At 47.9% G+C, this 25781-nt stretch overlaps 1 protein-coding gene across 1 annotated transcript in view; it reads right to left on the bottom strand.

Annotated features, from left to right (window-relative positions):
• The window catches only part of ICE2 (interactor of little elongation complex ELL subunit 2), a gene marked incomplete at its 3' end in the record, with an annotated part of 175514 nt that overhangs the window by 21358 nt on the left and 128375 nt on the right, over positions 1–25781 (bottom strand). The window contains 1 exon segment of the mRNA XM_082253504.1: positions 9185–9269. Coding sequence (XP_082109630.1) covers positions 9185–9269 — 85 coding nt within the window.

Genomic DNA, 25781 nt, shown 5'->3' with positions numbered 1-25781 from the left:
CAGACTAAGGGAAAATGGCCCTCGGAACATGGCCAACAACCAGAGACTAGCCAGACTAAGGGAAAATGGGTGTTATCAGCTGCAACATGCGGCCAGGATGTTCCCTGTGCCATCTGCAACGCTGCACCCTCTGCAAGGAAACCCCCTCCTGAAGGTAGGACACACGTTAGGGGAGACTCCGCTGTGAACTCTGCACTGGGACCCCCCTTCACTATACTCACACTGCAAACCGTGAGGCATGCACCTAGGGGTCTCCTACACTGGGACCCCTCCAAACTACTAGGGCAGGACACACTATCCCTGGACCCTTACAGAGTGGGGATAGCAGGGGGAGACTTTAGGGGTCATAGGGTCATATAGGTGCATCCTCTGCCCTGGGACCCCCACCAGACTCCAGGTTCAGACAGGGGGGAAAGGGAGTGGGGGAAGCCCAGCTCCCTGACGGATTTTTAAGGATGGGAGGAGGGAACCTGCAGGCAGGTCGGACCGTCCCTGGAGGTTCCCCATGTCCACCCCAAAAAAAACGCCAAAAGGGGGAGAGGTGGGACTGTACTTACCCTTTCATGGAGCGGGTAACGCTCCCGACAGAATCCTCGCCACCGAAGTAGGGGAGCTGTTGGCCAAGGGACTGCTGCGACTCAGACCCAAGCTAGGTCATATGCGAGTCTACGAGACGTTTAACTCGCGGACCAGCCTCTGTCCATGAGGCTATGTCGCGGCCGACCTAGCGCGTAGCTGCGGTCTGCACACGCTCGCTGGCTGAACTGGGGGGACCACTGGATCTAGATTATCCAGCCTGTCGCCCAGCCCGGCAGTTGATTATAGATCCCCCGAGAGGAAAAATAAAGATGTAGGGAAGGAGAAAAAAATTGCTAGGAACTGAGATCCCAGCCAGGAGCCTAGGTCCTTATTCCTGACTAGACCGATTAAAACTGGATTACCTAGAGCAGGGAGGGGGATTATAAACCAAGCGGAGGACGACCAATGGGCATGGCCAGGTGCTTTTTGTTCTGCCTAGTCCTACTTCTTCAGGAGGCAATATAACCCAGTAGTTATGATTTATGGAGCGCTGTGTCAGTCGAACAAAAGAGAAATGAAATTTTGGTTACATTGGACATCAATAGTCTATATACTTCGATACCACAAAAAGAAGGAATTGATGCAGCAATTCTAATATTGGAGATAGTAAGCTCTACTCGGAAGCACAAGTTAACCTTTTTGCAAAGTTAAATTATTTAATTTTGAGTAACATTTTATTTCAGTACAAGTTCTTTTTGCAACTAAGAGGAGCTGCTATGGGTTAATGTTGCTCCGCCATTTGCATGTGCATTCATGCACTATTTTCAAAAGAGATACATTTAGGTGAGTGAAATGATCTGCAAACATTACGTCACATGGTGGCGCTATATAGATGATGTGTTTGCAGTGTGGTGGGGCGACATTGGAACCCTAAGATGATTTAATGAAATGTTAAATAGTTACAGTTCTGATATACAATTCACTCTGTGTGTTGGTGGCAAGTCGGTTTCTTTCTTGGACACTAAAATATATATTGAGAGTGGGCAGATTAAGTCTGATTTGTTTGCAAAACCAACAGCTGGAAACCAACGGTTGTTTAATAGTTTCAACCCCCCCCCCCCCCGTCTTAAAATTGATAGCACAAATCCAATTGTGTAGAGTAAAACAGATTGTGAGCAACGAACTGAGATGTACTATGAGGATTAATGAAACATCGGTCACTACTACAAAGGTCATATCCAGAAATAGATGTTTTTTCGTCAGGTCCCTATAAAAGCATTCCGTAGAAATAAAACACTAGGTGACATGTTGGTACATTCTGACTCGAGGACAAAAAACAGAGCTAAAATTACTTTCCTGGGAAGTAAAAGAAATTATTTGTTATCCATGTTTAACCACTTGCCTACTGGGCACTTTCACCCCCTTTCTGCCCAGGCCAATTTTCAGCTTTCAGCGCTGTCACACTTTGAATGACAATTACACGGTCATTTAACACTGTACTCAAATTACATTTTTATCACTTTGTTTCACACAAATAGAGCTTTCTTTTGTTGGTATTTAATCACTGCTGGGAATTTTATTTTTTACTAAAAAAAGTTTTTCTTAGTTTCTGTCAGTAAATTTTGTAAATAAGTAATTTTTCTCCTTCACTGATGTGCGCTGATGAGGCGGCACTAATAGGCTGCACTGATGAGGCAGCCCTGAAGGGCACTGATTAGGTGGCACTAATATGCCGCACTGATGGGCAGCACTGCTGGGCAGCCACTGACATTACTGATGGACAGTGATTGGGGTCACTGATGTGCACTGCTGGGGCTTTACTGTAATCAGGGCACTGATGATCAGTGCCCTGATTACCTGCACTGGTCTCCTCTGCGAGGAGATGCCACTGATCAGCTCTCCTCGCCACACACTGTCAGTGTGAGATGAGGAGAGCTGATAAACGGCACTTCCGCATTTACATGGACACAGCCGTTTACATGGGTAAAGAGTCGCGTCATTGGCTCTTTACCAAGACAGGAGCGGCCGTTCTGGGACGCCGTCATATGATGTTGTCCCAGAACAAGAGCTGCACCTCTCCATTGTCATTTGGCGGTGGGTGGATGGGCAGTGGTTAAACTGTACTCACTGTAATCTATTAAGAATTAAGGAGGTTTTTATTATCCCCGAAAATGGTCAAAAATGGAACATCAGGGGGTTTTACACATGTCAATCTTCATACATGGTATACATATGGACATGCTCTTGCAATTTAATCTATGTAGATGAAACAACGCTAAAAAATCAAAATATGGAATAGCTCAAAATCGCAGTTCAATCCGTACAAAACAACTGGCTCTCCCAGTATCCAAACACTTTATGGAGTGTGGACTTTTGGATACAGAACTGAAATTCATGGTTTTAGAAAAAATACCAACAGACAGAAGAGGGGATGAGAGAATACCGAGATAGAGGGCAGCATGGTGGATTCACCAGTTAAAGTCTTTACATCCTCAAGGCTTAAATAGGGACTATGATTTATATTTGTTTTTGTGAATTCTTATAGTCGGACATACTCCATGTGTTTTTTTAGGACACGAACCTTGCAACAGGAACTGTGACATTGAATCGTGAAAGCATCGGACCACACTTAGATTATGAGAAGGGACTTTTGTATTTGTTTTTGTACCGTAAGTTTAGGGCCATGTATTTAGGTTATATTTTCATTCCTCTGGTAGCAATAATGTGTTCATCAGTTATACACGTTTGAAGGGTTAAAACAATGATTACTTTGCTAAGTGGGCTACACATGTGTGGATCACTGCCTGTGCGGGTATTTAAAATGAACCCGTGCAGAGCATATTCACCGACAGCTTGATGAAGAGCAGGGATGTTTGAAACTGTACAGTGACTGATACTATGTATGTGATTTGAAAGGAATTCTATTTGGAAGTAAGAGAAATTGCATCCGGAGATTGTATTCTTCTTTATAGATATATACACACACACACACACACACACACACACACACACACACACACACACACACACACACACACATATATATATATATATATATATATATATACTGCCTGGCCAAAAAAAAAAGTCACCCCCCCCCCCCCCCCCCAAAAAAAAAAAGTCACACGTTGGAACGACTTTAGCTTTGATTACAGCATGCATTTGCGGTGGCATTGTTTCGATAAGCTTCTGCAGTGTCACAAGATTTATTTCCATCCAGTGTTGCATTCATTTTTCACCAAGATCTTTTACTGATAATGGGAGAGTCAGACCACTGCGCAAAGCCTTTTCCAGCACATCCCAAAGATTCTCAATGGAATAAGTTCTGGACTCTGTGGTGGCCAATCCATGTGTGAAAATGAGGTCTTATGCTTCCTGAACCACTCTTTCACAATTTGAGCCCGATGAATCCTGGCATTGTCATCTTGTAATATGCCCGTGCCATCAGGGAAGAAACAATCCATTGATGGAATAACCTGGTCATTCAGTATATTCAGGTAGTCAGCTGACCTCATTCTTTGGGCACATGCAGTAACTATCCAATAGGATAGTTACTGCATGCTTAGTTTAGTTAATTCCAGGTGGCGACTTTTTTTTTTGGCCAGGCAGTATACATACACACAATATCACCAAAAGTATTGGCTGTAAAGGGTAGGCCAACTCAATATTGAACTTTACGGATTTAGACTTGGGTGTCATTAACTTTCATGTGCATGTAAAGGCAGGCGTCACAATACTTTTAGTAATATAGTATATATATATATACACACACACACACACACACTGGACTTTACCTTTTAATATCCAACCCTCTAGCACACACACACACACACACACACACACACAGGTTCTTCCTCTATATCCCTCCACCAGCACACCAAAATATTTGTCTTTCCATTGCAAAATCCCACCTCCAGCACAGAATCTGTATTTAATCCTCCAGAGACTTCTTAGTCTGCAGTAATAGTCACACCACTATTAAATGCATACTGGACACTGTCCTTGTCCTCTTCAAACAACCTGGAGGTCCTGCATTCAGCTGAAATCAGCATCAGTCTCTGCCCTCCCTACCTCTGCAAAAGTAAGTTTCTCATTGCTCCTCAATAACTGTAGATTGTATGTAGTCCGGGATTTTGGTGTGAGTGTGTGTGTGTGTTAGGACACGCATTGGGCTTTCCTCTGTATCCTGCCCCCAGCAAATGCAAATCATGCCGAGTATCTAGATCAGCAATGAGATGCCCTTTCAGTACACAGAGCTCTCTATTCAGTTTTACACCCGCAGAGTATGGGCACTGACCCATTACTGACCAGTCTGCAGTATATGTGCATTAACCCATTGGTGACCCTTCTGCCATGTATGTGTATTGAATTCTTAGTGATCAGCCTCCAGAGAATTGACCATTAGCCCCTCAGTGTGTGTGTGCGTGTGTGTAATTAAGCCCTCAATTACCTATCTCCAGGATAAAAGCATTAACCCCTTCACATCCAGTCTCCAGATCAGGTGCATTAACCTTTCAGTGTAATGTCCCCAGCATATGCGATAGCTCATCATTGCTCATTCCTCAACCCTTGATTTCAAAGTGCTTAGCCTCAGACAGGTATGTTAACCCTCAGCACATGTAGGTTCTCCCCGCAGGACCCATTGTGTGTGCTTTAACCTCTCAAAACCTGTTCTAATTGCTCATGTGAATGAATCCCTCAGCAGCCATTACATGTGCACTTAAGTGGCATGTCACCAGCACATGTGTTAACCCTCAGAATGATGGTGTGTAATCCCTGGGAGGGAGAAGTCTATAGACTGCAACATTCAACCACACAGTGGATCAGCCTATAATGCACACATCTATCCAAATAGGGCACATTTTTGTTTGCCAACATTTGCAAATGCTAACAAATTAAGAAGTCTACACTCCCAACATTTTACAATAATCTCAGATATTACATAAAGTTTACAATTACATGCCTAACTCTAGTCATCTCGTTGAGCAACAGGTACACTTTTGCTAGTATGCAAATACAACAACTTTCAGTGAGGGCTTGCTGTGGATAACCCTTAAGGCCCGTACACACGTACCGATTGTCGGCCGTAAATGTTCGGCCAACGTCCGATCGGCCGATTGTCGGCTTGTTAGTATGATGCTTCCGACAACCGACTGCGACTTTTCGGCCGAACAAAATCTGGTGTGCATGCTATAAAATTTTTGTTGGCTGTCACCAGAACGGCCGATTGTTCGTCAGTCAGTACAGATTTCGGACGACAAACATCAGATGAGCAAGACTGGGCATGCTCAGAGAAGAAAAAACACACGGAAAGTAGACCAGAACATGACATCACTTCTGCAGTTGGTTGTTGTTGGCCGACAAAATTCGTGTGCAGTCTAGAGCACATTTCAACCAACACAACAACACTAGACAAAAGACGGCTGATCGTTCGGCCGACAATCGGTGCGTGTGTACGGGGCTTTAGTAACATCATGTGAAGCTCACCCAGTCTACAATTTTGCTTGCAGCCAGCCATTCGCACAAATACTTCTGTAAAATCATGTGTCTTCCAGTTTGTTTTTGCGTGTTTGATGCATTTTTCATCCTTTATGTGTTTTTGTTTAGGCCAAGGACCAGCAATATCTCTTGTGACAAGGAGTCCTTTTCTTTTTATCTGCTTCCTGAGTGTTGTGGTGTATAGCTGTACTATCTGACGACATGTCATTCCATGCCCTCTCCCTCTTGCAGCAATCCTTGTAATTGTTTTTTTGGGATAGTACAGCTAAGTTATTTGATGCACTAGCTCTTCAGCATCCAGCATTGTCTGGCCTGCACTCTCAATTTTATCTGCTGCTTGATTAGAGTGGATGTTTCTAGAAGAGAGCTGGTTGTTACGCATAAAACTCTGCCACGGGAGAGATCCTAGAGGCACAGTTTTTCTGGGAATAGACAAATTCCCGGGAAATTGGAGGGGCAGTAATCTAATAAGGGGAGTGTCTCAATTGGAGACTAGTTGGATTTACCGTTTAAATTCATATGCCCCCCATGGGTTAAACATAGAGTGGGATATAAATTCCTTTATCAACAACTCTTAAATTGGCATAAGAAATTGAGATCAAAGAATTGGAAAATATGCCACATCGGTCACCAAGGTGTTAAATAAAATAGGGTCATCTATTTTAAGATATATGGAGGAAATTTTTTTAATTATATTACGATGTAATTCACATTTTATACATATTGATGATATTATTGTATTTTATGGCATTCATTTGTGTAATCTTTTATGCAACCTATTATGGAAGCTGGTTGTGTGATTGGAGTTTCCTTGCCTATCTGGTTGCCCGATGGGGGGTGGCGCCGTGTCCAAGGGAAGTCAGGTGTGATCGTGTTAATTTAATTGGTGGTGTGTAAATACACTACAATTTCAATTTTTAGATTGGGTCTCATCTGGACAATGTTTTGTGTTGTCACTATTTGAGTTATTAATCTAATCCCAATCTAATGTATATCCTTGGATACTGTTTTTAGAATCTGGTGCCTTGTACATTATTGTTTTACTTCCTGTACTAGGTTACTATCCGGTTCTGATCGCTGACACACAAGTGTTTATGTTCTGGTTCCGGATAGTAATATTGTGCTCCTCCTGTTCCGGATGCTGAAACGCAAGTGTCTCATTTCCTGGTTCCGGATAGCAAGTACTGTGCTCTGCCCGTTCTGGATGTTGACACGCAAGTGTCTTACTTCCGGGATACGGGTAATGAATTTTGTGCTCCGCCCGTCCACTTTAGCAGCCTATATATTGAAAGTGACAGCCGCAGGCCACACCCCCTGACGTTAGTATTGTAACGAAACGCGTAGGAGGAGCCTGCGGCACGTCACGCTGTGACCAACGAAGGGACGTGACGGCCATTTTCTCGGTGGGTTACTGAATTAAGGATACTCCATGCTACACGCTCGATATTCCAGCTGAAATGTGTGTCCATTTTTCTGTTTTACCTATCAATAAAGTCTCTTGATGGTGTTACACTATGGAAGTTGTTCCCCTTCTTTTCCATATACACCTTGTTTGAGAGAAGCGGGTACGATCAGTAAGGAAGCCGGTGTGAGATCTGGTTGTGGCTCTGGATTACATTTCATGCTGATTACGATCCCTGTAATGAGGATCGTGATATTGTGGTAAGAGGCCAATCTATTTCCCTTGGTGGTGGCACTCGGTTGTCGGAGTTTGGAGTATTTTCATGCTTTTGGGATTACACACTATAATCTTGGAAGACTACTAACCTTATAGTGGATATGTGTGGAAACTTTAGAGACTGATGGACTGTGGTGTTCACCTCTATGGTTATCTTATAGCGCTACACCATTCATTGCTATATAAAAAACTCACAAACTCGTGTACTCTCATTTCAATGCGTTTCCATTAAAGTCCACAGGGGTCTAAAAATGCACTATGTTGCACCAAAAGAAGCCCCTGCACCTTTGCAAAAGTCGCACTGCATCAGTGTGAACCGGCATCTTATAGAATAATCTGATTTATATTGTTATGCATTGTAGCACAACAGTAGAAGAACCACAAATCCCATTAGTGTAAACAGAAGCTCACAGAGTGTTGCTGAATATGCAGCCAGCTCTCAGTGAACAGAATCAAATTTGGAAACAACATGCACATATATGAGCTTGGCCCCGAAATTTAAGGGGGAGTTCCACCCAAAAGTGGAACTTCCACTTATCTGTCTGCTCCCCCCCTCCAGTGCCACAGTGGGGGGGGGGGGAGCGGGTACCTGTTTTTGACAGGTACCTGTCTCTACTTCCAGGGGACTTGGCCACAGCGAGGTACATCACAAGCCCGACCCCCTCCATTGCCCACCACCGCACTATTCAGAATGCGCAGCGCGCTTCGCACATGCGCAGGAGGGAACCAGCCGTGGAGCCACAAGACCGTGTTCTCTTCAAGGCAATGGCAGGGGCAGCAACCGACAGCGATGAAAACGCAGCGCAGTTTTGTCTGCGAATTTGATTTTATTGTATCAATGTTCTTATGGGCTATTTGGAATATTATTATACATTGTACTTTTATATAAAATCCTTGGTTGTAGATGCCCACCTTCATGACGTCGTCACTCCCTTAAAAGTCCTCTTACATCCAGAAATACATTCTCTATATATTGTGGACTAACATAAAAGTGGGAGATCACTCAGATCTTACACATAAGCATCCTGGCAAATGGATCCAAGAGCATTACACAGCAGTGTGGGCTTTGATTTTTATGAAAGAGCAATAAGCAATCTTGGCTCGGTGATTTGTATAACACAAGCCAACTTCACTAACTGGTCATTCCTAAAACCTAAAGATCACTCTGTGCTGCAGCTCTGCATCATCCATCGGCCGGGGCTGTGTATGTGTAAAAGCAGTCACTGATAGGCACATATCAATCACTGATATTTTTTGTGAATGGCAGCACTAGTCTTTGAACTTCTGAAGCAGTCCCTGCTACACCTCCCTTATACCATCATTGTCAGAGGAAGACCCCATCATTTATTTTTGGGAATCATGTATTTTAGAGTACAGTGGATGCAACAGGAAGAGTTTAAACACCACAGAGTGGTGTAGCCAGAACTACACGGTAAACAGAAATACAGCCAGGAACCACAAAAGAAAAATCAATAAAGTCACACTTACTTAAAGTTGCTGACATTTTCCTTTAGTTTTTGTGCAGTGACTTCTTCTAACATAAAGAACTTTGAAGTAAAGGCATCAACATGACCTATACAATAAGAAGGAAAAAACATTTAGGTTTCTAGGTTTATAAAACATCAAACATTGGACAAGCAAGCAATACTAGAGGTTGCTAGAGAGTACTTTTCAACATCCCACAAAGGCTCATATTTCTTAAATGTTGCCAGACTAAGCACTGTATCCAACAATTTCAACTTCAAAAAGCATAGCCCGAGTCACAATGGCTGGCCTTACATGCGGCACCAGAAGAAACTATTAGGGACTACTAATAAAGTTTGAATAGTTTTAAAATGATTAGTAATTTTAAAAGTCTTATTGAACAATTTTGTTTCTGTGTTTAGTTGGATGTGGACATAGGTCAGCATGGGCACCCTGACCGGTCTGCGGCTACACAGCCCCATATGCAAAACACTGCGAGATGCACTGTGTGCCCTGACACCTTTCTATGGGAACCAGCATTCGTTTTTCTCAGCAATTTGGCCACAGTAGCTGTTCTATTGCATTGGGCTACACAGACTAGCCTGTGCTTTATTGAACTTTGGCTGCTCAATGATGCTGTCGCTGGCTCACTCTTTTTCTTCCTTGAACCACTTTTGGTAGGCCTGACCACTGCAGACCAGGATCATCCCACAAGAGCTACAGTTTAATGTTGCTCTGACCCGGTTGTCTAGCCATTACAATTTGGCTCCTGTCAAAGTCACTCAAATCCTAATGTCTACTAATTTTTTCTGCTTTCAAACACATCAACTTCAGGGATAACATGTTCACTTGCTGCCTAATATTATCCCACTCTTTTTCATTGGAATAACAATCAACGTTATTCACTTTACTTGTCAGTGGTCATATTGTTACGGCTGATTGGTGTATCTGGAGTATGAATTTCAGGCAATGTTGCCCTTGACTGCTAGTCTTAAGAAATCTGGAGTGATCTTTGGTGATGTCACTACTGTGCTTCACAATGTTAATCTTGCTGTACGCTCTGACATGAGGAATCAAATACAATACTTGTCTTTGCCAAGATGGACACCCCCACACAGAGACACAGTGCAGAGCAAGGCATGGTAAGTCATTAACCACCTAAGTCATTAACAAGCCCCGGCACAGCCAGCCACGGAGCCCACAGGCGGTCAAATTTACCCACGCTGCCCCTATGTTGATATATATACTTCTCTAATCTAAGTGTGTCACCCATAGCCGCAACCCATTCCTTAACCAGTGGGGCCCTTGGTGAAATCCATCGCCTCAGTATCAATTTCCTTGCCTGAAACAGAGCTCGCCCGATGGCCTGCAGGGCCAGCTCCGGGGCCTGAACTCCACCAAGAACACCCAACAGACAAACCTTAGGGTCCTCCGGTATCGTAACCCCGAAGGCCCCCGAGAGCGTCGAGAGTACTCCCTTCCAATAGACATGAAGTTTGGGGCAGCGCCATAGAAGATGCATTAAGTCTCCGTGGTCCCGCATACATCGACCACAGGTGGGAGAATCTCTCGTCCCCATCCTGAACAGCCGGGCTGGTGTGTAATGAGTCCTGTACAAAATGTAGAGTTGAGACAATCTCTGAGCCACATTCAGAGAGCTCAGCTGCACAGCCTGTAGAGCCTCCTCCCATTGTTCATCCTCAAATACCCCCACATCCGCCTCCCACCGGGGAACCACTCGAAGAGGGTGCCGATCCATGAAGGAGCTCATTAGGAGGGAATAGCAATGGGAAATAAACCCCTTAAAATCAGAAACCGTAGACATAAAGTGAAATATCGGGGCGGGAAAGTGAGTCCAAAGATCTTCCCCCCCCCTGGGCCTTAACGGCATGCGCCAACTGTACATAATAAAAGTGCATGGACCTGGGGAGACGAAATTCCTCCCGAAGTGCAGAAAAAGATCTGAGCACCCCACCGCTGAATATATGGGTCATATGAGAGATGCCATGTCCCAGCCACTTAGCCCCGTACGGCAATCCAGCCAGCTCCGGGTATCTGGCATTCTTCCAGATAGGGCTATAGTCCGTATATCCCAGTACCTGCTGCAGCTGACGAGCCTTGTTCCAGGTCTTTTGCATAAGGACATAGGTTGGATAGCGCTTACTAGACTTCCCGAATCGCAAGGATTCCAATTGGGCCGCCACATCTCCCCTGCCCACAATGTGGGCCACAAGGCCTGCAATTGACCCCTCTCCCTTCTCACTCATGACCCGTGCAATATGCTGAAGTTGGGAGGCTAAGTAGTACAGCCAGGGATTTGGAACTGCTAGACCCCCAAGCTCCTTAGGTCGCTGAAGGTGCTCCAACTTTATACGAGGGCTCTTGCTCAGCCACAGAAATGATCTAAAAATGGTGTTGACAATCTGGAACAGCCTCAGGGGGACCACGACCGGGGAGTTGTGAAGGGCGTAGAGCAGCTGGGGCATGAGAATCATTTTTATGAGTTTGGCCCTGCCCACCAGTGACATGCGCAACCTCGACCAGACCTTTATCTTATCCCTAAAGCGGGCAAGGAGGGGAGATAGGTTAAGACGGGCAAAGTCTAAGGGCTGTAGGGTCACCTGCACCCCCAAGTAACGAAACTCAGTGGAGACAGGAATCCCCGTTACCCCCACTTCCTGGGAACCCTCGGGATCATCGAGCAGCATCAAGGAGGATTTGGACCAATTAATAAGCAGGCCCGAAAACGAGCCAAACGAAGTAATAACCTCCATAGCCTCCTTCAGAGAACCAGAGGTATCACCTAACAGAAGCATGGTATCATCCGCGTATAGCATGATCTTTTCCTCCAAGGGGCCGTATCGGAATCCCACTATGTTCTGATTGGACCTAATCAGGGCAGCTAGAGGCTCTATCGCCAGGGCAAAGATTAAGGGGGACAGGGGGCACCCCTGCCTAGTTCCCCTAAACAGGGAGAAGGGATGGGAAACCCTACCACCCTCCCGAATAGCGGCCACCGGGGCCTGGTACAACAGTTTTACCCATGAAATAAAGTTCTCACCAAAGCCAAACTTGGACATGACCACCCACAAGTAGTCCCACTCTACACTGTCAAATGCCTTTTGCGCATCGAGTGATAGCAATGCCCTACTGCCCCCATTGTCCGCCAGGGATTGTATGTTCAGGAATAAGCGGCGCAGGTTAATGGACGTCGACTTGTGCGGCATAAAGCCCGATTGATCAGCATGTACAATGGAAGCAACTACCCGGTTGAGTCGCAGCGCAAGAGCCTTCGCCAGGATCTTAATGTCACTCTGCAGGAGCGAGATAGGACGGTAGGACCCGGGGTCCAGACCGTCCTTCCCCGGCTTCAAGAGGAGGATAACATTAGCCCTACACATAGAAGGCGGCAACCTCATATTCCGCTTGGCCTCCAAAAAGGCCTCCAGAAGATGCGGCAACGTCTCCTCCGCATACTCCTTGTATACCTCCATTGGCAGCCCATCCTCCCCCGGCGCTTTACAGTTAGGGAAGGAAGCCGACGCAGTCTGAAGCTCCTTCAGGGTAAGGGGAGCCTCCAGTTCAGCTCTCTCCAGATCTGACAAGCAGGGCAGGGAGATGGCATCTACATACTCCGAGAGTTCAGCAGCAGTGTGTCCCTGTCTAGACTGGTATAGGGTAGCGTAAAATGCCCTCAACACCTCCATAACCCGATCCGGGGTGTTCACAACCCGGCCCCCATCACCCATGAGTGCCCCAATGGACGGCGACGTTTGATGAGAGTGGGCAATCCTGGCCAACAACCTGCCCGTGGTTTCCCCCTCCTCATAGTACGCCTGCCGTTGAAAGAACCTCCTACGTTCAGCCCCAGAGGAATTAATACGAACCAGAGCCTCCTGAGCAGCCAGCCAGCCCTCTCGGTTAGTCTCAGATGGGTCCGCAATATAGCGGGCCTCCAGCTGAGTCGCCAAACCCTCAGCCTGCTCCCCCAGAGCCGCCGTGTTCCTCTTGATGGCCTGTACCTCCCTGATGAATAAACCCCGTAGATAGGCCTTAAAAGCTTCCCACTGTACACCCCGCCCCCCCGCAGCATCATGTACCTGCCAGAACTCCCGCATAGCCTCTCTAAGCCTATCATGTGAGGGGAACAAGTGCAACCAGAAGGCATTAAGTTTCCACGGCGCCCTCTGCAGGGTAGCGGAGGGGCGCACAGCTAGACACAGCACCAGAGGGGAATGATCTGAGACACCCCTGGGGGCATATTCAACCTTGTCAACATATCTAATGGCAGAGGAGGAGCAGAGGCACAAATCGATACGTGATAAAGAGGTGTGGGTTTTGGAAAAGCAGGAGAAGACCCTGGTCCCCGGGTTGCGGAGTCGCCAGATGTCCGTCCAACCCACTTCCTCAGCGAATTTCGCCAAGGCCGATCGGCCCATGCCTCCACTCCCCAGTGCAGAAGAATGTCGGTCCAGCTGAGCGTCCAATACACAATTAAAGTCCCCCAGTACATAGACCGGAACCTCCGGGTGGCTCAGAGTATAGGATACAAGCTGGCGAAGGACCTCCCCATGGAACGGGGGCGGAATATAAATAAAGGCCAGAATACAGTGTAAGGTATACAATTTACAGTATAGAAATACAAACCGTCCCTCCCTGTCAACTAGACTATGATGTTCCTGAAAGTCAAGGGACCGATGGACTAACACACTCACCCCACGAGAGTAGGAGGTGTGCGTGGAGTGGTATTCCCAGCCCGCCCAGGCATAATGCAACCAGGATCGCGACTCAGCATCCAAGTGAGTCTCCTGTAACGAACAGATGGCTGGAAAATGCCTGCGCAGGGTCGAGGAAACCATGGAACGCTTAAGTGGGTCCCTCAGCCCCCTAACATTCCAGGAAATAACCGGGACAGCCGTCATGGTGGGCGACAGAGCAGCACAAGCCCCGACGGGGCTGGGACACCGATCAGCGGACATCGCACAAGATAGGGTACAAAATAGGGATCTTGGCTGTCACCAGGTAAACATACAGTAAAGGTACAATTCGGACTCCAATTCAGGGAGGTCAACAGGACCATCCAACTAAACAGTGCAAAAAACCGAGCACCGTGCCGAGGGCGCCCCAACCAGCCACACAGAGTCCAACTGCCAAGGCCCTCGGACACCGGTGTCGCAGACATAGTCCCTGGGGAGCACCCCAGCTCAGCCTCCCCTCCCGTGTAGAGGACAACAGGAAATTACCCCCCACATAAAAATAAAAAAGGGAGGTGAGGGAGAAGGAAAAAAAAACAAAAAAAAAAACCATCCAAAAAGGGGGAGAGAAGTCACAAGTACTTACAGGAACCCAGGTTTCTGCGGAATGGACAGAACCTTACAGCTCCAAGCTAGCAAACAGTAGTTCGAGTCCCAACGGTCTCCAGGATATTAGCACCTGCAAAACAGGGGTAGAACAGGGGAAGGAAAAAAACAGGGGGTAGCAGGAGAGAGGAAAAAATCACAGGTACTTCCATCTCCAGGCTGGGGGCAGGGCCCCCCAAATAGCATCCACCGGGTCATCATCGCAAAAGGGCACCGGAGAAGAATCTTCAGGCCACACCATCTTCCGGAGGCAGCTGACGAGGACGAAGGGAATGCTCATTGTGGTCAATCCACGAGGAAGCTTCCGACGGATACTCGAAGAAATGATGTAGACCCCCAGCAATAATACGGAGCTTCGCAGGATACAGCATGGCATAAGAGGCATGTAGTTTCTGCAGACGCTGTTTGACCGCGAAGAATTTCGCCCTGCTCCTCTGCACTTTAGCGGAGAAATCCGGGTAAAACGAGACCCGCACCCCATTGTACTGTATATCCCGCCGCTCTCTCGCCAGTCTCAGGATAGTCTCTATGTCTCTATAATTAAGCAAGCGGGCAAGCATGGTCCTTGGCGGGCGGCCCGGTTGCAGGGGACGAGGGGGAACCCTGTGGGCCCTCTCAACGGCATAAAGAGGGGAGAAGGCATCCCCACCAAAGGTTTCTTTGAGCCAAGAGTCCACAAAGTCTGTGGGGTCTCTCCCCTCCACTTTCTCAGGCAGACCCACAATGCGAACATTGTTCCGCCGAAGGTGGTTCTCAACATCCTCAGCCCGCTGTTCTAGGGCCCTGGTCATGCCAGCAGTATGGCGGGACTCCCTGGTCAGGGGGGGTAGCTGGTCTTCCAAGTCACTCACTCTCCCCTCCACAGCCGTGGTGCGCTCCCTGACCTTCTGGAGGTCTTGCCGAAGAAGGGACACCGCTTCTGTCAGGCCCCCAAATTGCTTTTTGAGGTGGTCTACATTGTTGTTGCACCTGTTAACTGCCCGCAGGATATCTGCAAGGGTGGGCTGCTCCTCCACTTCCCCGTCACCCTGCTCCATCTCCTCCTCACCCTCAACAGCACAGTCTTCCACTCCAGGGCCACCCACACCCGGGCTGACCGGGCCAGAAGCACCCGCACTGGTACTGGCGTCTGGGGGTCTCCCTTTCCCCACCGAGCCAGGGGACTTCTGTGCATAGTAGCGCATATTGCGCTGCGGCTCTTTGGGTGGATTTTTCGGGGGCTTGGTGGACTTACTGGAGGTGGCGGGCTTCTCGGAGCCTCTCGTCCGCTGCGGCAGGCCATGCGCGGCGCCATCTTGGGGCCCAGACATCCCGGAGTTCTCCCGCAATTTGCGGCGGTGCATCGCCCGAAGGCCAGCCGGAGGGATCACAGGCGTGTGCCCGACGGTACAAGGATGCTGTCGGTACCCGGTGAGCAGCTTAGGAGACCGGGGAAAGGATCGGTGTACGGATCAGAGCGGGAGCTCAGTGAGACGCGTCCTCTCACATGCCGTTCCTGGCCACGCCCCGTCCGTGGCCATTTTGCCAGAGCCTTCCATTCAGTCCTATGGGGCAGCCATTGTCCCTGAGTCATGCAGCTTATAGTTCAGCCCACTCTGACAGCACTTCCTTTTCCTCTGAAGCAGGACATCGGTGGTAACACTCTGCGGGGCTCTGCAGATGATCTCTCTCAATTACCTTCTGTATTGTCATTTCTGGCTCAGTTTTTTATTCTCCTGTTTGGGAGTCTTTGTCACTGTAGCGGTGGGCTGCGCACCCCGCAGCGGTCTTAAAGGGGCAGTACCAAATTTATTGCACTGTTTTTTCGTCTGGAGCAATGGATTCTCAGGACAGCAAATTCTCCCCAGCTCTGGTGGGGGACACCAGTTCTCCTGTGGCCCCTCTGAGACCTGATTTGGCCGCTGTAGTGGCGACCTTGGTGTCCAATATGGAAATGCTGATGGCTGAACGTGCTGCTAAAAAGAGGCCCAGATTTGTGAAAGTGGGTTGGTGCGCTAAACAAAATGTATAAGACAACAAAAATGTTGAGTTTACACTGTATACAGAGTGTGTGAAGTGTGACGAAAACTGGTATACAGATGTCAAAATAAACAATTCAAAACAACTAAAGTGACCAAAAGTCCAAAACTGTGATTCACAACAAAATCAAAGTCCTTCAGGTGATGACAAGTGGATTGAAGTATCTTGACATATAAGTGCTCGAAATATTCAAAGAAAAATGATGTTAAAGTGATAAGGGATCCCACCACCAGCTGACGATCCTGCTTACCAGATAGATAAATCTCTTAGGCAATAATTCTATGCAATGGCATGCACATTACACCCTGGTGTGACACACAATGGGGCCTCTTACCAGATGTCTCTATTCATATGCGTATCTGAGATAATTCCCCTGGTTGGATTGGATAGTGGTGTTGGTATCCTCCTGGGTGTTCCCCAGACTATCAGATTATTCACTCTTCTAATGAAATGGCTCGGCTTGTGGCTCCAGTGCATACCATGTAATGAAACAATGAACCGCCCGTAGTGTATTATCCTTGGTTTATTGAGAAAACATAGGCAAACGTACTTACAGGAAACAGGTCTTGGTATTGGCATGTATGTGTGGAGCCTCTCAGTATCCTGTGTCCGGCTGCAGCACGGACACCTCGGATGACGTGGGTGGCGGCACGACACGCCTCCTCTCCGACGCGTTTCCTCTGAAAAGACTTCTGCTGGGATAGGAGGGCTAGATTGTGTCTCTCTCTTCTGATTCAGATGGTGATATGGCTGCTGCAGCGAGCGTGCCCTCTTCAGGGTCCCGCTCATCCTTGGACCCGCTGGGGTCTGAGGGGGAGGCTGAGGTGGAGGGGGTTGATACTTCCTCCCCGGGGTTGCCTGAAGAGCGCGCGACCATGGATGAATTGATTGTTTCTGTAAAGGAAACACTACATTCGGAGGCTGAGCCCAGTCCTCCGGGCATTGTGTCCTTGTTTGGGACACACAGGACCCGCAAGTCGGCGCAGGTTTTTCCCTGTCTCGCCGAGTTTCATTACACTGTTAATGAACTGTGGCGCACTTTAAAACGTCCATTTCTGGTACCAAGTCGGTTCAAATTGCTTTATCCTTTTGCGCCAGCTACGGAATCACGATGGTGTGTGCCTCCGCAGGTGGAACACTGTGGCAGTCTTAAACAAGGCTACCTTGGTTCCTTCAGAGGATACCCCAGTTTTTTGGGATCCCACAGACCGGCGGTTGGAGTCTCTGGCACGCCATTCCTATACGGTGGTAAGCTCGTTGCTCAAACCCATTTTTACGTCCGTTTTGGTGGCTCAGGCGGTGGCTGATTGGACTAAGGTGCTTAGGAGCAACCTCGTGTCTGATGCTGTTCCACCTGCCCGGCTGGATATGGTGGATCAAATTCACCAAGGAATCATGTATTTGTGTGATGCGGCCTTAAATGAGGCCCCTTTGGCAGCACGCCTGTCTAGTGTCTCGGTACTTAACCGTCGACTAATCTGGCTGAAGAGCTGGTCGGCTGACCAGTCCTCGCGGAAATCAGTTGCTGATTTTCCCTATGCTGGTTCTCGCCTTTTTGGCGAGGCCTTGGATACCCTGGTAAAAGGCGTCACAGGGGGCAAGAGCACTATGCTGCCCCAGAACCCGAAGAACAAGTCCTTTCGTGGCAAGCGTCTCGATCCAATCAGGGGTCCTTTCGTGCCTTTCGGAACCAATCAAAGGGCAAGCCCTTCAAGGGCCAGGGTAACCAGAAGAAGCCCTGGGTGGGCAAGCAGAAGTCGGGCAATGCCGGCTCAGCGGGTTAGTCCGCCTCCGCCTGAAGGGACGCCCGCCCCTCACCCAATTCCGGTGTGGGGGGACGTTTGCGCGGTTTCCTCCAACCTTGGCTGCTCCGGGTTTCGGACAGGTGGGTTCAGGAAATCGTTCGATCAGGATACAAGATCGAATTCCTGTCCTGGCCAGGGAACAGATTTTTTGCCTCAAATCTTCATTTGCCTCCTGGGCGTCTGCAGGATCTGCGGGACCTTCTTGCTCAGGGGGTGATTGACCCGGTGCCTCATCAGGACAGGTTTCGAGGATTTTATTCAAATCTGTTCACTGTGCCCAGGAAGGAGGGCAAAGTACGTCCAATTCTGGACCTAAAAGCGCTGAACCACTTCGTGCGAGTTTGAAAGTTTCGAATGGAGTCTCTCCGTTAGGTGGATGCCTCCCCCTGAGTCCCGGAGAATTCCTGGCCTCCATAGACCTGAAGGATGCGTATCTGCACATCCCCATTTCCGAGGGTCACCAGAGGTACCTTCGGTTTGCTATTGCGGAGGACCACTATCAGTTTGTGGCGTTACCTTTCGGTCTCGCTTCGGCTCCAAGTGTTTTTACCAAGGTGCTGGTGCCGATTCTGGGCCTGTTGAGGGCACAGGGCATTGCGGTCTTGGGGTACCTAGACGATCTTCTTCTGAGATCGAGTGTCAGCCAAGACCTTCTGCGCGATCTGTCCATCACGGTGCAGATGCTGCAAGAGTTCGGTTGGACTATCAACGTTCAGAAGTCGACGTTGTCTCCATCGGTTCGTCTTCCCTATCTGGGAATGATCCTGGACTCTGCTCAGGCGAAGGTGTTCTTGCCAGAGGACAAGCTCCGGACCTTACAGGCCGAGGTCAGGTCCCTAAGGGACAATCCGTCCTCGTCACTCAGGACCTGTAAGCGAGGCCTGGGGTTGATGGTTTCGGCCTTCGAGGCGATACCCTTTGCTCAGTTTCACACGTGGGCTCTCCAAGCGGAGATCCTGGCCAGGTGGGACAGGCTACCTCAGTCCCTGGATCTGAGTGTCTCATTGAGTCGTCAGACCAGATTGGCTCTTCTGTGGTGGCTCCAGTCCCCGACGGTGTCGGAGGGCAAGTCCTTCAGTCTGTTGTTGTGGACGGTGATTACCACGGATGCCAGCCTGTCGGGCTGGGGTGGAGTCCTGGGCAACCTGTCTGCCCAGGGCACTTGGTCGAAGGAGGAGTCCTCCCTTCCGATAAATGTGCTGGAATTGAGAGAGATAAAACTGTCTCTTCCAATGGTCGGACCGTCTTCGGGGCCGTCCTGTTCGGGTAAAGACTGACAATGCTACCGCTGTGGCTTACATCAACCACCAAGGGGGCACCAGGAGTGCCCAGGCGGCCCGGGAGATGACCGACATTTTGTCTTGGGCCGAGACTCATGTACCGGCGATTTCAGCAGTTCACATTCCGGGTGTGGAGAATTGGCAGGCCGACAATCTGAGCCGCCAGACCCTGGACCAGGGGGAATGGTCCCTACACCCGGAGGTCTTCCAAATGCTGTGTGCGAAGCTGTGTGCGAAGTGGGGATCCCCGGGCATGGATCTGTTCGCATCTCGTCTAAACCACAAGATGGAAAGGTTCGTGGCAAGAACGCGCGATCCTCTGGCAGACGCCTCGGATGCGTTGGTGGGCCCTTGGCATCAGTATCGTCTGATGTATGCCTTTCCTCCAATTCAGTTGCTGTCCAGGTTCCTTCGCAGGTTATCCTCGGAACCGCACCTGGTGATTCTGGTGGCGCCGGACTGGCCACGCCGTTCCAGGTACGCCGACGTTGTTCACCTGGCAGTGGCGCCTCCGTGGCGGCTGCCAATGCGGGAGGATCTCCTGTCTCAGGGTCCGATTTTCCATCCTGCTTTACAGTCACTGGCTTCAACGGCCTGGCTGTTGAGACCCAGGTCCTGAGGGACAGGGGTCTCTCCCCTGAGGTCATCCCTACCCTTGTCAAGGCTAGGAAGACCTCCTCTGGTAAAATCTATTACCATACCTGGAAGGCCTATTTCACCTGGTGTGAGTCCGGGGGGTTCTCCCCTCGCTCGTACTCGGTGTCGAGGGTGTTGGCCTTCCTCCAGTCTGGGGCGCTGGCCACGATAAAGGGCCAGGTGTCCGCACTGGCTATTCTTTTCCAACGCCCTGTGGCGTCTCATTCCCTGGTTCGCACCTTCATTCAAGGTGTGCGACATTTGGCTCCTCCCAGGAAGGAGCCCTTACCTCCATGGGACTTGAACTTGGTTCTGTCCGTGTTACAGCGTGCTCCCTTTGAAAACATACGGGAGATATCGTTACCTCTGCTGTCTAAGAAGGTTGCCTTTTTGGTGGCAATCACTTCAGCTCGCAGGGTATTGGAACTGGCGGCGTTATCTTGCCGTTCTCTGTACTTAGTGATTCACAAGGATAAGATGGTTTTGCGTCCGCATCTCTCCTTCCTTTCTAAGGTGATCTCTGAGTTCCACATTAATGAGGACATTGTCCTGCCTTCGCTTAGTACGAAGCCTAAGCATCGTAAGGAGGTGGCTCTGCATTCCCTGGATGTTGTCAAGGCGATTAGGGTTTACCTGTCATCTACAGAATCCTTTCGGATTCCCTCTTTGTCCTTCCTGAGGGACCTCGGAAGGGCATGGCTGCGTCTGCAGCGACTATTGCCAAATGGATCAGACAGACCATTGAACAGGCTTATGCTTTGAAGGAACGGGTTCCACCCTTCCCTGTTAAGGCGCACTCTACCAGATCTGTGTGTGCGTCCTGGGCCTATTGGCATCGGGCCTCGGTGGCCCAGGTGTGCAAGGCTGCGACTTGGTCATCGGTGCACACTTTTTCCAAATTCTACAAAGTAGATGTTCTGGCGTCAGCTGATGCCTCCTTTGGCCGCAAGCTTCTCAGTGCGGCAGTGCCATGAAGGACCCTTGTTTTTTTCTGGGTCCCTGGCTGTTGGTGTTTGCTTTCCTGGGCTGTTGCTCCTGTTGAGCATTGTTTTCTGTTGCCCAGCAGGTTCTCTTACTGTGCATGTAAGATTCCTTACTCTGATGTGGGTACTGCGTTGCCTTTTCTACGGTTGCGTCTCCCACCCCTCATGTCTATACTGCTTTGGGACATCCCAACAGTGATGACTTAGAGGAGGTGGCGACTGTCGGAGGACGTAAGAGAAAACTGAATTTTTGTAAAATCTTACCTGTAAAATTCCTTTCTTTGAGTCCTCCGACAGTCGCCGCCCCCGCCCCTCTTTTGGGGTTGTGTTTCTCATTACCTTCTGCTATGCTACCAAACTGAGTTGGGAGTGGTCACTGCAGGGGGGTATTGACCAGATGGGACAGCCCCCATGGGTGTGTATATGCAAACACCTTTGTTCTTTTGACTAAGTCTTTATGCCTAGCTACTCCTGCGGAGTGGAAGTCAATACCCAACAGTGATGACTTGGAGGAGGCGGCGACTGTCGGAGGACTCAGAGAAAGTTATTGTACAGGTAAGATTTTACAAAAATTCAGTTTTTAACATTTTCTGTTACATATTTTTTGGTAAAAAAAAAAAAAAAAAAATTTGCAATAAGCGTATTTTGATTGGTTTGCACAAAAGTTATTGCGTTTACTAACTACGGGAAAGATTTATGTCATTTTTATTGTTTTTTTTTTTAACTAGTAATGGCGGCGATCTGCAATTTTTTTTTTGCGGGACTGCGACATTGTGGCGGACAGATCGGACCCCTGACTGACACTTTTGACACTTTTGGGGGTACCAGTGACATTACTACAGCAATAAATATGCACTGTTACTGTAAAAATGACACTGGCAGGTAAGGGGTTAACTTTATTGGTGATCAAGGGGTTAAGTGTGTCCCTAGGGGTGTGATTCTAACTGTTAGGGGGCATGGCTAGTGAAGTAATCACAGAGACATATAATCCTACATAGCATGATCGCATAGCCTCTGTCATTACTTCAGGGAGAATGACAGACGGCTGTGTTTACATTAGCCGTCTGTCTTTCTTCCTCTCCTGAGAGAGATTTCGAGTGGGCGGCGGACATCGGAGCTGCTGGCTAGGAACGAGCGGGGACGGGAGCGGGCGAGCGGCGTACCCATATGTCACTTTGCCTGTAGGGGGCTGACTGCCGCAGTATATAGTCGTGCGGCAGTCTGCAAGTGGGTAATGACCTAATCATTGTCTTTATTCTTCTCAAAACCTCCTGCTCTCTAGCTCCCTCGTCACCTGCTACCATGCTCGTCTCCAGGACTTTTCCAGAGCCTCCCCAATTCTATATAATCTGTCCGATCATCGCCTACTCTATTAGCTTTTAGCTGATCCCTAAAAACCCTCCTCTTCCGAGAAGCCTATCCTACCCACACCTAACTGTGTTTTCATTTTCTTCATAAGCGCATCCCCCACAGTTATTACCTTTTGTTTCACCTGACCCTCCCTTCTAGATTGTAAGCTCAAACGAGCAGGGACCACTGATTCCTCCTGTATTGAATTGAACTGTATTGTTTGCCCTCATGTTGTAAAGCGCTGCGCAAACTGTTGGCGCTATATAAATCCTGAATAATAATAATAATATTAATAAAGGATCAGCTGCAGAGAGAAAACAAGCATTAGTGGCTACTAGTTCTTTGCCCTCCATCTGCCTTTTTTGGGCACAGCTTCCAGAGTTCAGTTCTTCTCTAAAGCAGACCAACATTTAATCCAGTTACACTTTATTTATAAAAATCCTAAAATGTCTTTAAGTAGTACTGCAATCTCTCTTTAGATCGGTCAGAGGCATTAGCAACCCCCCAATACATGAGCCCGGGCAGGGCCGCAATGCCATTTGCACTGTCAACGCACTAGGCTGTCAATTACAAAGGCTGGCATAAACAACTCCTTGACAGCATTCATAGAACCCACACCAGCCCTACCCTTCCCTGCCCTGTTGGGCAGTCACATTAACAGCATCTTCAATTCTTGAAGACTTTCACTGACATAGGCCAACTCCATACATTTGAGGAGGAGGATGAAGGGAGGTAGCTGATCAAAGTGGGTTCTGGGCGATTGTTGGGTGAAAGGGTATTAGGAATGCCAGGGGCTCCTGCGGTCTCACAACTTATTCAATTTATGTCACATGACTAAATGCTACAGAACGTGACATCCCCATCATCAGTATTCTGTATGAAGAGTACTTGTCCTCTCTCTCCCCTTATGGCATGTGCAGCCTGTGTGGTACTATCAGAGTCAGTATGGCCTGCCAAGCTGTGACAAGTCACCCGGTGTTGCACCTTTATATACCCAGGTGGTGCTTCTGATGTCACTGTCAGTGACTGAGGATGTTGGATGCTGTGCGGAAGAAGTTTGCCCACATACCTACAGCAGGACCCTGCATTCCTAAATGTACAGGGCTTAGAGCTGATCTGAGGTGTGAAGTGTATGCATTGGGGCCGATCTGAGGTTCTGAGTTTTGGGGTTTATGCATTAGGGCTGATCTGAGGTCTGATGTGCATACATTGGTGATAGTCAGAGGCCTGAAATGCATGTATGGGGGATAGTCAGAGGCCTGAAATGCATGTATTGGGGATAGTCAGAGGCATGAAATGCATGTATTGGGGATAGTCAGAGACATGAAATGCATGTATTGGGGATAGTCAGAGGCCTAAAATGTATGCATCAGGGATGGCCAGAGGTCTGAAATGCATGCATTGGGGACAGTCCAAGGCCTGAAATGTATGTATTGGAGATGGTCGAGGGTGTGAAGTGCATACATTGGGCCTGAACACGTTTTGTGCGTGTACCAGTTCATTTTTGCACTCATAATTGTACTGCTAATGGCAAGTTAAATTCATTAATTATTACATAACAAATAAATGAGTTTAACTTGCCATTAGCAGTAGAGCTATGATTTCAAAAATTTTAAGCAATCTAGGACTACAATGTGCTATTGTTCACTGGCACGCTGGTTGTCTAATGCTTTGGAACACTTAATGTGAAAAAAATTGCATAGCCCTGCTCCACCACATACCACATCTAGAGTAGTACAGAGAGCTGGGTGACAAGAATAGGAGAGCCTATTGACCATATATTTATTTAACTGCCGTGAAAAAGCGTGGAAGCAATGTCAAGGCAAGGATCCATTCATCCCTAAAACCCAATTATTAGCTGGGCATCTGCGTTACATGGCACTAGTAGGATTTTTTGACTGAAAAGAAAGTGGTTACAGATCTCTGCAAAGTTACTGATGATAATAAAAGGTCTCAGGTATAAGAGGACAGGAAGGTGGAATTGTTGGCCACACTACACAGACGTTGCAGAGTTTGTCTTTGTTTGGAGGGTTACTCTTTTATTGTACAGACAGGAACACAATAAAATGAGCTTTCAGGAAAGGATTTCCCCCTTCATCATCTTGCCCATTTCAAAAAATACTGACGGCAACTTTGACATTTTCCAGTCAGTTACAATTTGCTGTAGAGAAAAACCAACAATGTTTACCCTGAGATACAAGATTTCTTGATAGGCCACCCATCTAGGCTGCATGGTTACAAGGCATCATAAATGTATTTATTTATTTCAGGTACTTATATAGCGCTGTCAATTTACGCAGCGCTTTTACATATACATTGTACATTCACATAAATGAGCAACTTTTATGGTTTTTACTAGTGAGTGTAAGCTCAGCGATCATTCATCTTACAAACAGAACATGTAAATGACATGCAGAAAATTAAACAGGCACACCTTCTTTAAAAATGTCAGAGTAAAGAGGATGCCAATGCAGTGTTCAGGAAAGGTGTGCCTTTCCCTCAGGAGATCCTGACATTTTCTATACACAGGCCTTCACACACCTGCACTTCCATGTATTCCCTGGAAAAGTGTCATTGGTACAGAACCTTATAATAGTGTGAGTTGGATTGTTTACAACAAACTGATGAAGCTGATAGTTTTGGTTAATTTACAAGCCTGGCTTTAGCCCTTAACAAAGGATAACTTTTTACAATTCAGTCATATTTGTGTCCTCATATTGGTACACTCACGTATGTAAATCTGTGTTATGCTACAAATTAATCAGATGTTACAATGTGCTTTTTAAAGAATAATTCTAAGCATGAATATGTTTAAGTTGTTACATTGGTCTGGCTATACATATACTATACCTGTAAGGAGGGCAGAAACTAGGGGGTAGAAGGCAGGGCCATGTGCCTTGTGCGCCACACAGAGGGGCGCCCCTGCCTCCCCCACTCCCTGACATGTCGGTTCTCCCCCATTTCACAAGTTCCCGATCTCTCTGCTCCGCTGCATCGACCTACACTCTCTTCCCCGATTATCTCTCCCCTCCTATCTGGTCCAGGTCATCTTTTCTTCCTTTCTTCTTTCTTTCCTTCCTGCCACTAACAGTTCCAGCTACACTATTCCTTTCTCTGAAATCAGATATGGTCTACTGCACTATTTTACAGCTCTCCTCCCTACCAGCAGCAACTCCTGACACACATTT

Source organism: Pelophylax lessonae (genome assembly GCF_965119305.1).
Source record: "Pelophylax lessonae genome assembly, chromosome: 4".
NCBI lineage: Eukaryota > Metazoa > Chordata > Amphibia > Anura > Ranidae > Pelophylax > Pelophylax lessonae.
This window is presented reverse-complemented; position numbering and strand designations above follow the sequence as displayed.